The 14,793-nt window shown below is 44.5% G+C and overlaps 1 protein-coding gene across 12 annotated transcripts in view; it reads left to right on the top strand.

Annotated features, from left to right (window-relative positions):
- Window positions 1–14,793, top strand: part of si:dkey-178k16.1 (protein 4.1) — an 82,965-nt gene that overhangs the window by 32,064 nt on the left and 36,108 nt on the right. For 11 of the 12 annotated variants that reach the window (XM_061782568.1, XM_061782555.1, XM_061782536.1 and 8 more), the window contains 3 exons: window positions 4,152–4,256; window positions 5,660–5,702; window positions 9,764–9,839. In XM_061782568.1, the coding sequence (XP_061638552.1) occupies window positions 4,152–4,256; window positions 5,660–5,702; window positions 9,764–9,839 (224 nt within the window). Of the gene's footprint in view, window positions 1–4,151; window positions 4,257–5,659; window positions 5,703–9,763; window positions 9,840–10,199; window positions 13,257–14,793 lie in introns of those variants that run through there. The other variant, XM_061782577.1, reaches the window with a different exon arrangement.

Below are 14,793 nucleotides of genomic sequence, written 5' to 3'. Positions count from 1 at the left end.
AGAGAGAGAGAGAGAGAGAGAGAGAGAGAGAAAAGACTATTTACTATTAACTATTTACTATTAAGTATTTACAACACTATTGCAATATCTCACTCCCATCATCCCATAGTGAATTTAAGCAGTATGTATGGGTCAACAAACAGTTGACAGTTAAACATTTCCAAAGAAAACAGATTTTTCTCTCAGTGTGATTAGTACAGTAGCCGACTGGTTAGAGCGTCTGCCTCACAGTTCTGAGGACTGGGGTTCAATCCCCGGCTCCGCCTGTGTGGAGTTTGCGTGTTCTCCCTGTGCCTGCGTGGGTTTTCTCCAGGCACTCCGGTTTCCTCCCACATCCCAAAAACATGCGTGGTAGGTTAATTGACAACTCTAAATTGCCCGTAGGTGTGAATGTGAGTGTGAATGGTTGTTTGTTTCTATGTGCCCTGCGATTGGCTGGCAACCAGTTCATGGTGTACCCCGCCTCCTGCCCGATGATAGCTGGGATAGGCTCCAGCACGCCCGCGACCCTAGTGAGGAGAAACGGCTCAGAAAATGGATATATATATATATATATATATATATATATATATATATATATATATATATATATATATATATATATATCTTATATATATCCTAACCCTAACCCTAAGCCTACGCGCAAATAATTTTGAGACGTAATTCTCCCCATAGGAGTCCTAAAGCCTTAGAACTGGCTTTGTAACCATCTCTGTTCTTGAATTTCTTTTGATCGTGGCATTTTGTTGCAGCTTTTTGAGATTTTTTGGTCAATTTCATTTTGTCAGACAGGTTCTATTCAAGTGATTTCTTGATTGAAAAGGATTGGACAAGGTAATCAGGATTGGCTGTGGTCAGAAAAATGAAAAATTTTAATAGCCACAATTCATGATTTCATGACAATGGGGGCAATTACTTAATTAAGGCCCGGTACCTTTGAATAATCCCCAACCTCCAATAAATAAAAGCACCATTTAAAAACTGCATTTTATGTTTACTTGGGTTATCTTTGTCTCATGTTTACATTTGTTTGATGATCTTAAACATTAAATTGGAGAAACGATACAAAAAAAAGTTTACACTCTCTCTACAGTATACTGTATTTTCAGTACATACATACATGCATACATGTATGCATGAATGCATCCATACATCCATACATGCATACATACCAGTACATACAGTACAAAGCACATTACACACACAATTACAACCTAGACGAATTAGTAGTAATGAGTAATTCTTGTGCTGTACTTCTCAAAAATAACATCTGTATATTTCTTTTAAACCTCTGTTATGTTTATGCATTGTTTTAGGTAATTTTATAATTTCACCCCATCCATCACTTGCCGCCTGCTCACATGCGCGCACATCCTTCATGCCACCTGGCCCACGACATAAGAGGTATTTGCACTTTGACAAGAAATCCATACAGGGCATTTGACAGATGAGCATGTTGATGATGTTTGACCGGAGAGAAAATAGAATGTGAGGGCGAGAAAGGGGGAGGAAACAATAAAGATAGGCAGGTGGAGGAGGTGCAGAGACATACAGTATAGTAGTAGAAGTGAGTCACTGTTCAGACACAATGATGAATGCTGTAAAGTCCCAATTGTAATTCCAGTCATAGAGTGCACTGAGCAAGCAGCTTTGAAGCTAAAAACACAGAAGAGAAGTCTCATTGAGGTTTGCTTGGTAAATAGGATATTGATCGAGCCACACAATTAAAGCAGGGATTCCATTACCTTTGTACTGGGTTCAAGCTTCCACAGGAACTATTTTTTGTTGTTGTTTTCAAATTAGTCATAGATTTCACAATGTTTTTTTTTTTTTATCTTATCATTTTGAGCCAATTATTGTACCTGTGTTTGATTGAGGAGAACTTTGGTTGAACTTTTCTTTTCAGCTCATGAAATGCTCGACTGGTTAACCACATGTCAGTGTTAGTGTTTCACGATGCTGTTTTAGATGTCCCTTCTATGTCCGGTGGGTTTTGGGCCTGAAACATGTATTACCATAGAAACAACCAAAAACAATGCAAAATTGGTTACTTCAGATCAGTTTAAAAATGTATTTCTATTCTATTTATTTCAAACAAATTAGAAAGAAGGTGGGAAAAATAAGCCACTTTATTCACATGCGTTTTCAGTCTCCACGCTTATTTCATTTCACAAAAAAAGTGCTCTCTGAACGCATGTACCATTAAGGGTCAGATTGTTACAAGTAACATTTTAGAGTAGTTTATTTTTTTCTTAAAAAAAGGCATCAAAGCCACGTTGATGGGACACTGCTGATTTACTGCTGTTGCCATGGCGACCCGGTATCCTCTTAGTTTAGTCGTCTGTATGTAATGCTGGTGGATCAGCCAGGACACACCTTATGCGTTAAGCACATGTTGTCGCTGTTAAGTGATCCGAAAATGTTTACTTGATTTTTTTTCCTTTAATTTAATACTGTAGAATTTAGGTTTTTTTCATTACATGTTCATTTAAATAGGTATACAACCACAGACGATTGAGGAAAAAATCTCTAATGTACAGCATCACAACATTTGTCGCTAATGCAAATTTCCAATGCCTGTCCCTAGAAGATATTTTTGAACAGTCATTAAAAAAATTATTGAAATATAGTCACAATAGAAATACAGGTACTGTATACATATTTAAAAACAAAAGGACACAAACACATGCACCATTCCCCCACTGTACCTCTATGTGCCTGAGTCTTAGTTAGCCATTTTGTCAATTTAGATTTAAAAAGTTCATGATTTTGTATTGCTTCTAGTTGAGTGGGCAGCTCATTCCATGTCTTTTGCTCCCCGAACTGTAAAAGATATAGGATATTTTGCAGTTCCCTGCAGCTGTATTTCTTGAGCCCTACAAGTTTTTACTTCAGTAGTAGGTGCGAGAACATATTTTGGAACTGCTGTTCTGTTTTTTTTTTAAATAATAACTGACTTTTGCATTTAGCACGAGTTAATAGTGCTGTAATACTGACTCCTCGGCTAGAGCGGCATATTTATTCATTCATTAATCTTCCGTACCGCTTATCCTCACTAGGGTCGCAGACATACTGGAGCATATCCCAGCTGACTCCAGGCAAGAACTGGTTGCCAGCCAATCGCAGGGCACATATAAACAAACAACCATTTGCCCTCGCATTCACACCTACGGGCAGTTTAGAGTCTTCAATTTACCTACCATGCATGTTTTTGGGATGTGGGAGGAAACCGGAGTACCCGGAGAAAACCCACGCAGGCACGGTGAGAATATGCAAACTCCACACAGGCGGGGCTGGGTTTTAATCCGGGTCCTCAGAACTGTGAGGCAGACGTGCTAACCAGTCGTCACCGTGCCCTGCATATTTACTGCTGTCAAATTGTCGCTTCAAAATAATGACATTTTATAACTGCTGGGTGAACCCAAGAGCCCATATCTTCTTCACTGCTGCTTTGATTCAAAATATAAGACACACATTTTCAGCTTCTTTTTCATTGTGTTCACTGCTTTAGTCTTTTCGTACCAATGAGAGACGGATGGAGTGGGAGAGGGCACAAGGGACCAAGTACTTCTGTTTCTATGGTAACAGCTGCTTGGTTGCTTTGTCACCATAGGAGCTGGATTGCCCAAGGAGATGCATTTGCGTGTGTGTGTGCGTATGTGTGTGTGTGTGTGTGTGTGTGTGTGCACCCAACAGAGCGCCTGTTTTCACCCCCCAAGGGATGCAGTAATAGAAGGTGTGGCCTGTTGTTTCGCCACTGATGTGTGTTTCCTCCCTTGGACCCATACAGCGTCAGTCTTCCCACAAAACAGGGGGCTGTCATTGCTTGGGACTTTTATGGTTTTAAGCATTGGTTTTTACTCCTTTGTGTTGTGAGATGTCAACGATGACTAAAAATCTGTAAATGACAATCTTATATTTATATTAACGTATTGACAAACAACCCTTCGACAAAGTGGGCACCATCTTATATTTTTTATGGGTGTTACTGTTACCTAGTGGATATTTCACAGACTGTTTACTCCCTTTTTATTTTATTTTTTGCCATAAGTTAATCATATTTAGCCAGTTGCATCTGCATTGCGTCACCTACCCACTCACTGTGTGTTATTGTACAGTTATTTATAGCTATGTGTGTGTGTGTTTGATAGAAATTTGCCAAAGGCCAAACACTGCTGGACATGGTGTGTGGCCATCTGAACCTACTGGAGAGGGACTACTTTGGCTTGACGTTCCACGACCCCGACAACGCCAAGGTCTCGCCATCACATTCATGCACAATTTTGGAAAGATTTGTAAAGACTTGCCTAGCGCGTTTCCCTCACGATCAATAGGTTCTGCATTCGAATCTTGATTCTGTTTGCTCCGGCTTCCTCCCACATTCCAAAAATATCCAATTTAGGTTAATTGAAGACTTTAAATTATCCAAAAGTGTGAAGGTGAGTGTTAACGGTTGTCTTTCTCACTATGTGCCCTGCAATTAAATAACCAACAGTCTGGGTGTGCCCCACCTCTCGCCCAAAGTCAGCTGGGATAAGCTGCAGCTCACCCACAACCCAGAACAGAGGGTAGAAAATTCAGTATATGAATTTTAGGACTATGCAATACTGCAATTTGTGTGCGCTTATAAATGATTTGTTGTTGCTGTAAATTATGTTTTTCTGGAGTAGTTAACTGAATAAACAAAAAATGATTTGTTTGTTTGTTGTTAATCAGTCAATGCTGTGAAACACAGGCCCTCACCCTAAACCAGGGCTTTCCAAACCCATCCATCCATCCGTCCATCCATCCGTCCATCCATCCATCCATCCAGCCAGCCAGCCAGCCGGCCCATTTCCTGTCACGTTTGTCCTCATTTGGGTTGCAGTTAACCTGGAGCCTATCCGAGCTGATTTTGAGCGAGACGCAAGGTATACCCTTGACTGGTCACCAGTCAATCGCAGGGCACATACTGTATAGACAAACAACCAATCTTATTTGTCACTCACATTCATACTTATGGTCTCAAATTAACCTAACATGCATATTTTTGGAATGTGGGAGGAAGCTGGACTACCCGGAGAAAACCCACGCAAGACCACGGAGAACCTGAAATTTGAACTAAATCTAGTGTAATGAGGCAGTGCTTGAGATTGCAATATATTTTTGTGACAGCAAATATTGGTACGTGTACTAAGATGTTAACATGATTGATTATGCATGGCATATTCTATAAAATAGAGATAGAGTTCATGGAAAGACCCTGATCCAAATCCGATCTCGATTAGAACAAGATCAATAGTCAGGTTCGTGCTGTCCATGTAAACTTTCAATCAAGTTGTTTTTTCTTTAACACAATTTAAAGTGATTAACAACCTAAAGTAAATTATGTAGACTTCAGACTTAACTCTTTAAAATAACGTGCTCGGACTCTACAGAGACCAATAAAAGCTGACGGTGACATTAAACAGAACAAGCTGCATTCAACTAGCCTTCATAGCACCAATATTGATGCTTCCTGTTAATTATAGAGACCATTTTTTGCACTTCAACTAGGGAAGGTATAGGCAGTCAGCAAGGAGCAGCACTTAATAAAGCTCTTGAAAATAAGGCTGTGAAGGATTATGCTGAGGTCAAATCTCTCAAAAAGGCATTGTCTCTTTTTTTCCATTTTTATTAGCATTGGATGGATCCTTCCAAGGAGATTAAAAAGCAAATTCGGGGTAAGTGCACAAGACAGAGACTATATGTACACATTCTGTGTGTGTGTGTGTGTGTGAGTGTGTGAGTGCGTTAGTGCGTGTGCGTGTGTGTGGGTGCGTGAGTGCGTGTGTGTGTGCGCGTGTGCCCGTGTGTGTGTGTGTAATATCTGACTTATACTTCATTATCAAACAACACAGACTTACTGGCAAAGAAAACAAAGGACTGATAGGAAGATGAGGGGTGACAGGGTCAATTCACTTAAGTGGAGGTGAACAGAGGGCTAAGCATGCAATGCTGATGTCTCAACAAGTGTTAAAGTTCTGTTCAGTTTATATTAGGGATGGGCATTTATGTATAATCGGGATGTTTATACTGTAAATGTTCTGAACTCGTTTCCCAGCCAATTTCCATGTTCCATGCGTGGAGGAGGTGTGCCCTAGTGGATGTCTGTGTAGATCTACTGCAACTCAGCTTCCGGTAGCTGACTTCATGTTGTTCTTCAAGTGAACCGTTGATTACTTAGAGTAGGCAATTTGAACCAGGCTTGAACCCACTTGACACCTTGGGCTGTATTTTCCTGACTAGCACAAATCCTGTGCTGCGCTTGGCGTAACTCTGCAGGGAGTCAGGCTGGACCCGGTTTTGGTAATTTCGTGGACTGCTACACCCTCAGCGCATTTAAAATGGAACGTCTGCGCCCATGTGGCATCACCACTGTGGACTTCAATACTGCCCAATCGAAGCGGCTTATTTCCTTGCCTTTAAAAGCGCCGCAAATAGTCTTTCATGGAGATGTCTCTATATGCAGAAGAGGACTCACAAACCTTCCGTGACTGCCGCATTAAATGGAAATGCTTTGTCCACTTATCAAATACAAAATGAGCTGGTGAAATTTGCTGGCAAGTTAAATATGTCTGTGGACCTCATTGATTTGATCTATATCCCCTCCAACCATTGTTCATTCTTTCCCCACGCTGCCTCGACCCCCATAGCTGCGTGCCAGCCAGTACATGGGATGATTTAAAAAATGTTAAATCCATCCATCCATTTTCTACCACTTATGCGAGGTCGGGTCGCAGGGGCAGTAGCTTTAGCAGGGACGCCCAGACTTCCCTCTCCCCAGCCACTTCATCCAGCTCTTCCGGGGGGATCCCGAGGCGTTCCCAGGCCAGCCGAAAGACATAGTCTCTCCAGCTTGTCCTGGGTCGTCCCCGGGGTCTCCTCCCGGTGGGACATGCCCGGAACTCCTCACCAGGGAGGCGTCTGGGAGGCATCCGAATCAGATGCCCCAGCCACCTCATCTGGATCCTCTCGATTAGGAGGAGCAGCGACTGTAGTCTGAGATCCTCCCGGATGACCGAGCTTCTCACCCTATCTCTAAGGGAGAGCCCAGACACTCTGCGGAGGAAACTCATTTTGGCCGCTTGTATTCGGGATCTTGTTCTTTCACGACCCACAGCTCATGACCATAGGTGAGGGTAGGAACGTAGATCGACCGGTAAATCGAGAGCTTCGCCTTTCAGCTTAGCTCCTTCTTTACCACAATGGACCGATACAAAGTCTGCATCACTGCAGACGCTACACCGATCCGCCTGTCGATCTCCCGTTCCATTTTTCCCTCACTCGTGAACAAGACCCCAAGATACTTGAACTCCATCACTTGGGGCAGGATCTCATCCCCGACCTAGAGCGGGCACACCACCCTTTTCCGACTGAGGACCATGGTCTCAGATTTGGAAGTGCTGATTCTCATCCCAGCCGCTACACATTCGGCTGTGAACTACTCCAGTGAGAGTTGGAGATCACGGCTTGATGAACCCTACAGAACCACATCATCTGCAAAAAGCAGAGATGCAATACTGAGGCCACCAAACCGGAGCCCCTGCGCTGCGCCTTGAAATTCTGTCCATAAAAATTCTGAACACAATCGGTGACAAAGGGCAGCCTTGGCAGAGGCCAACCCTCACCGGGAACAAGTCCGACTTACTGTCGGATATGTGGACCAAACTCTGACTCCGGTCGTACAGGGATCGAACAGCCCGTATCAGGAGGTTCGGCACCCCATACTCCCGAAGCACCCCCTACAGGAATTCCCGAGGGACACGGTCGAACGCCTTCTCCAAGTCCACAAAACACATGTAGACCGGTTGGACAAACTCCCGTGCACCCTCGAGGACCCTGCCGAGGGTGTAGAGCTGGTCCACTGTTCCACGGCCAGGACGAAAACCACACTGCTCCTCCTGAATCTGAGCTTCGATTTCCCGACGGACCCTCCTCTCCAGCACCCCTGAATAGACCTTACCAGGGAGGCTGAGGAGTGTGATCCCTCTGTAGTTGGAACACACCCTCTGGTCCCCCTTCTTAAAAAGGGGTACCACCACCCCAGTCTGCCAATCCAGAGGCCCCTGTCCCCGATGTCCACGCGATGTTGCAGAGGCGTGTCAACCAGGACAGCCCCACAACATCCAGAGCCTTTTGGAACCCCATCCCCACTCTACACAGTGTTGATGGTGCACTGCTTTCCTCTCCTGGGACGCCGGATGGTGGACTTTTTCCATGGCCTCACCGAACTCCTCCCATGCCCGGGTTTTTGCTTCAGTGACCACCAAAGCTCCATTCCGCTTGGCCAGCCGGTACCCATCAGCTACTTCAGGAGTCCCACAGGCCAAAAAAGCCCGTTAGGACTCCTTCTTCAGCTTGACGGCATCCCTCACCGTTGGTGTCCACCAACGGGTTCGGGGATTGCCGCCAAGACAGGCACCATGTGTGCAGGCCCGGCCACCAGGCGCTCGCCTTCGAGCCCCACCTCCAGGCCTGGCTCCAGAGGGGGGCCCTGGTGACCCGCGTCCAGGCAAGGGAAAACCAAGTCCATCGTTTATCGTCATCATAAGGGGTCTAATAATAATAATAATAATAATGCATTCAATTAATAGATTTCTACAATGATTTAGGGGGTGGATTCCCACTGTTCACATAGTTAAGTATTGATTACATTTGACATCGACCACCACACAAGTACGCGGACGTCAGAATATGTATGTCTGCGCCCCAAACAAATTCACAAAAATCGTGTAACACCAACTGCGCCAAGATTTAGACTTTAGGTACGAGCAGCCATGGTTAATCCAATTGCTCCTTGCATCAGTTATTTATGATAACCACGAACTTGCACAGTAGAAATAGACAGAATGACTAGAAATAATCCACAGTCAAAAAAAGTCCCACCACACTCAGTCAGACATAGTTAATGACATTCATCAATGAGATGACACTGATTATGTTAAAGATTACTCACAATAATTATTAACACTGATTTAATGAGATAGAGAACAGTTGAATATCAATATGCAAGACCATTTCTACAAATCCTGCAAGTGTTTACAGACATTTTTTCAAATGATCACTTCTGATACATCCATCCATTTTCTATACCGCTTCTCCCCACTAGGGTTGCGGGTATACTGGAACCTATCCCAGCTAACTGCGGGAGAGAGGCGGGGGTACACCCTGAACTGGTCGCCAGCCAATTGCAGGGCACATATAAACAAAAAATCATTCACACTCACATTCACACCTACAGGCAGTTTAAAGTCTTCAATTAACCTACCATGCATGTTTTTTGGATGTGGGAGGAAACTGGAGTACCCGGAGAAAACCCACACAGGCACGGGGAGAACATGCCAACTCCACACAGGCGAGGCCGGATTTGAACCCAGGTCCTCTGTGAGGCAGATGTGCTAACCAGTCGTCCAACGTGCCGCCACTTCTAATACATTCCTAGGAAATCACTATATCACATCTCCGGCGAGTTATTTTTAGAACGCCCTCTATGTTGGTGACCCCCGGCCAAGTGGATATGGCCTTAATCAATTATTATATGCATTCTTAGTTTCCAGCGTTCTCCAGCATATACCTAAATAAATGTATTATACAGTATTGGCCTCGCCTAACAAGGCCCAAACAGAAGGGATAATTGGTCCACAGTTAGCCATTCAGTCTTGAACTGAACAGTAGTGCTTTTTGGAAATTGTCTCTGCTGCATTTAAAAAATTGAAAAAACGATTTGCTAATCTGTTCACAGTTGGCTCCTGGATTTTGGGATTCTCTGTTAAATTCTACCCTCCAGATCCATCAGTACTCATTGAGGACATCACCAGGTGGGTCTGAATTCTACAGCACGTCTTTTATGGCTAAGTCCATTAATAATAGTTGAGTAGGACAGTTGCACAAGATAGTTTAAGACTGTACAGTACATGGAAAGGATGATCATCTCACATTGTGGAACCACATCTACTGAAAAATATTAACATAAATTAAAAACGCGGCACGGTGGCCGACTGGTTAGAGCGTCAGCCTCACAGTTCTGAGGACCCGGGTTCAATCCCTGGCCCCGCCTGTGTGGAGTTTGCATGTTCTCCCCGTACCTGCGTGGGTTTTCTCCGGGCACTCCGGTTTCCTCCCACATCCCAAAAACATGCTTTAATTGGAGACTCTAAATTGCCCGTAGGCATGACTGTGAGTGCGAATGGTTGTTTGTTTCTATGTGCCCTGCGATTGGCTGTTCAGGGTGTACCCCGCCTACTGCCCGATGATAGCTGGGATAGGCTCCAGCACGCCCGCGACCCTAGTGAGGAGAAGCGGCTCAGAAAATGGATGGATGGATAAATTAAAAACATAGACAAAACCTAATCTTCCAATGATCTTAGTTGATCTTGAATCCAATTCTCTTCAGATGAGGACAGTCAAATGAATGATCGAGCCAAAGCTTGATTGAGACATTTCCTCTGTTGGTGTTTCACGGTGACCAGCGCATGATTTTTGGGTTCTGCAAAGCAGAGGTTTTAGGATTTGAATTGGTTTCAGAGAGGTGTTACTTGTTTCAATCCAATTCTGCAGAGATAATTTACAATATTTTGGATCACACAACTTGCAGAAATATTTACATTGCTGTTTTAATGTACAGCAGCATGTGTGGCTAAATTTCACATTCTCTGTAACACTTTCTAATTGCACAGTTAAGCATATTTGGTGTTTAAAACTGACCGTACATGCTTAATTAATCATGTGCAACTCGAAATATGTGCTGAAGTAATTAAACAATTTTTGAATGAAACACGGTCAATATATTGTACAATTAAATTTTGAAACAATACAGTGTTGTCATCTACAGTGAAAACTTGAAAGTCAAATGCCTGTGAAGTCATACGACTTTAAATCGGACCAAAATTTCCTGGAAAAATATGTCACAGAATAGGTTGAACCACTGTCATTAGACCTCTACATATCTCACAGGACTTGAGCTCAGTGACCATCTAAATCAACTGCACACGTTTTTCTTGCTCTTAGTTTTATTGTGTCTGTGATGATAAGCATATGGGAAATGGAACTTGGAGAGCAGTGCATGCACATCTCTGCCCTGGCTACTTAGTACAAACTTTGACAATAAGTCATCAATAGTAGCCCCACCCCCCCCCACCTCTGCAAAAAAAAAAATCCAGCATCAACCAGCAAGGCTTTTTTTCTGACGTAAGCTGGCGCATGCTGGTTTGTGCTGGTCAGATGTTGGTGCTACTGGTGAACCAGCATGGAAATGCCGGTCAAGTTAGTGGACCAGCATAGGATGTTGGTAGACCAGCATGGGATGTTCGTGGACAGGCATGGAATCTTGGTGGATCAACATCTCCTGCTGGTGGACCAGCACGATATGTTGGTGGACCAGTACGGGATGCTGGTGGGATGTATCGTGGAACAGTATGGGTTGCTGGGAAAGTCGATTTAGCAGCACAGTTGTTCCCATGTTACTGAATGGGTCCGCATTACCATCATGGTCAACTAATTGGGTCATCTTAATGGTTTGAGATTTTGATGGGGCAATCCCTACCATAAGAGCACATCTCACAGGTCGACCTATGAGTGCTCTCCAGAGAAGGGGCGTAGCACGAAATCCTTGGCCGCCATACATAAGACTCTTGAAGGGTTCCCCCACCACACCTAAAATTCACTTTCACTGCGCCCTGTACACACACTGTAGTCTATCCTTTTCTTGTTTTATGATGTTTCGTGACTTGTATTTTAAAAGCTTGGGCATAAGCACACACTTTTTTCAAAGTGAAGTCTCAATAGAAAGGAATGTAGTGGAGGAGTGGGAACGTCGCGGGACTCCCTCATCAAGATGGCGGCCACTGCATGTCGCTCCAAATTGCTCTCGAATGACAACAGATATCTGTGTATAAAAACAAACAGCGAAACCAAAAGTGTGTAAACAAAAACCGCAAGTACATTATACAGATATTTTCCTTTAAACTTAAAATAAATCGGCATTATCCACACAACTTGCAATCACTTTTAAAACGTATTTTTTAGTCCAACCTATGAACCTTTTACTTTAGCGCCTGTAAATAATACCTTTCGACCGATCCACACTCCAGTCCGGTAGGTAGCGGTAATGCGTCTGACGCTAGTTTGCCAACTGCCAATCAGACTCAAGAAGGAGAATTCGAATCTGTTTCCGGTCCAAAGCTGCCAGCTGCGCGCCAAAGCGCCACTTTTCAAGGAGGATTCAAACGGTAAGCCATTTTATTGAAATACGCGGCCGTTTTTTCGTCTCGAAAAAAAATAGTTAATTAGGTTAACTGCACTCACTCGCTATTGTGATAAGCTAACGTTAAACCTAAAATTGTCATTTTTTTGTCATACAAAAGATTACTGCTGGGGTTAGTCTGCTAGCTTGTTTCCTCCGTGCTGTTAATATGGGAAGCTAATGTCTTAAACTTAAAACTTGCATGGCCTTCTTATCAAATAAGATAGCTCAGCTATCATTAGCTGCTAGCGCGAACTAGCAAGCTTTAGGGTATTTTATTATCCAGGTTTTGTTTTTTTTTGGCTGCATGTCTAATTTTTTGACTAATGCAATTTGTACTCTGGAGCAATTTATATTCTGAAAAATACAGTACTATACTATGTAAACTCTATTTTCCAGACTATAAGTCACACTTTTTAACTGGTCCTTTCGACTTATAGTCAGGTGTGACTTTTTTTTTATCCTCTTCATGATGTATTTTTTTGTCTGGTATAAAATTGTCGACTGGTTAGCACATCTCACAGTTCTGAGGACTGGGGTTCAAATCCTGGCCTCACCTGTGTGGAGTTTGCATGTTCTCCCCGTGCATGTGTGGGCTTTCTCCGGGTACTCCAGTTTCCTCCCACATCCCAAAAACATGCGTGGTAGGTTGATTGAAGACTCTAAATTGCCCTTGGTGTGAATGTGAGTGCGAATTGTTGTTTGTTTCTATGTGCCCTGCGATTGGCTGGCGACCGGTTCGAGGTGTACCCCCCTCCCACCCGAAGATAGCTGGGATAGGCTCCAGCAGCCCGCGACCCTAGTGAGGATAAGCTGTAAAGAAGATGGATGGATGGATGACTTATACTGTGGAGTGGTCCGGAAAGTACATTACGTGTTTGTGAATGTGCGGATATGTATTAACGCCCTGTGTGTCTCAGATGATCCCATGCCCAGAGGCGCTCAAGCCTAGGCAGCAGAAGACATCCTTAACAAGTACCAAACGTCTGACAAGGTTTGTGTGTTGCCTTTAGCTGTTCGATTTATCATTCCCCCCCCTCAATATATCGTTTTTGGGGTCATATCTGTTTTTTTTCTCAGTATATTTAAAAAATTAAAATAAAATTAACCTCAGTGCCTTCCGTAGCTTCTGATGAGATACTTGAACTCCTCAACTCTCTCATTCCTGACCTGGAGATGCAATACTGAGGCCATCAAACCGGACCCCCTCTACGTCTCGGCTGGGCCTACAACTTCTGTCCATAAAATTTATGAACAGAATCGGTGACAAAGGGCAGCCTTGGTGGAGTTCAACCCTCTGGAGTTCAACCCTAACATTCATGGATTATATCTTAATTCATCGGTTAGGGTTAGCGGACGACACTTGTCGTACAGGGACTAAACAGCCCGTATCAGGTCGGCCGGTACCCCATACTCCCGAAGCACCCCCCACAGGATTCCCTGAGGGACATGGTCGAACGCCTTCTCCAAGTCCACAAAAGACATGTAGACTGGTTGGGCAAACTCCCATGCACCTCACACCCACCCGGCCGCACCCCCGACCACAATCACACCTCTGACTTCTGCGTTAACCATCCATGAACAGGATGTGAGACGCATCTTCAAACAACAAAAGATTAACAAAGAAAGCGGCAGGCCCAGACCATGTTTCCCCATCCTGCCTCAAAGTCTGCGCGGACCAGCTCGCTCCAGTCTTCACACAGATCTTCAATAGATCTCTGGAACTGTGCGAAGTACCATCCTGTTTCAAACGCTCCACCATCATTCCAGTCCCTAAGAAACCTGCAATCTCGGGTCTAAATGACTACAGGCCTGTCGCCTTGACATCTGTGGTCATGAAGTCCTTTGAACGTCTCGTGCTGGACCACCTCAAGAGTGCCACAGGTCCCCTGCTGGACCCCCTGCAGTTTGCCTACCAAGCGAACAGGTCTGCGGATGATGTAGTCAATATGGGACTGCACTTCATCCTAGAACACCTCGACAGTGCAGGGACCTACGCGGGGATCCTGTTCGTGGACTTCAGCTCAGCGTTCAACACCATCATCATCCCTGAACTCCTTTCATCCAAGCTTCTCCAGCTCAGCGTCTCACCTGCCATCTGCCAGTGGATTTACAGCTTTCTGACGGGCAGGACACAGCAGGTCAGGCTGGGGGAGGCCACCTGATCCACACGCAGCATCAGCACTGGGGCTCCCCAAGGTTGTGTCCTCTCTCCACTGCTCTTCTCTCTCTACACGAATGACTGCACCTCAGCGCACCCGACTGTCAAACTCCTGAAGTTTGCAGATGACACCACTGTAATCTGCCTCATCAAGGACGGTGACGAGTCTGCATATCGACAGGGAGTGGAGCGGCTGGAGCTGTGGTGCGGCCTACACAACCTGGAGCTGAACAGGCTCAAGACTGTAGAGATGATCGTGGACTTCAGGAGGCATCCTTCGCCACAGCTGCCCCTCACGTTGTCCAGCTGCCTAGTGTCAACCGTCGAGACCTTCAAGTTCCTGGGAATTACAGTCTCTCAGGACCTGAAG

The sequence above is a fragment of the Phyllopteryx taeniolatus genome, chromosome 1, assembly GCF_024500385.1.
Source record: "Phyllopteryx taeniolatus isolate TA_2022b chromosome 1, UOR_Ptae_1.2, whole genome shotgun sequence".
In the NCBI taxonomy this organism is placed as follows: domain Eukaryota; kingdom Metazoa; phylum Chordata; class Actinopteri; order Syngnathiformes; family Syngnathidae; genus Phyllopteryx; species Phyllopteryx taeniolatus.
The sequence above is the reverse complement of the archived record's forward strand: the minus strand, read 5'-3'. Positions and strand labels throughout refer to the sequence as shown.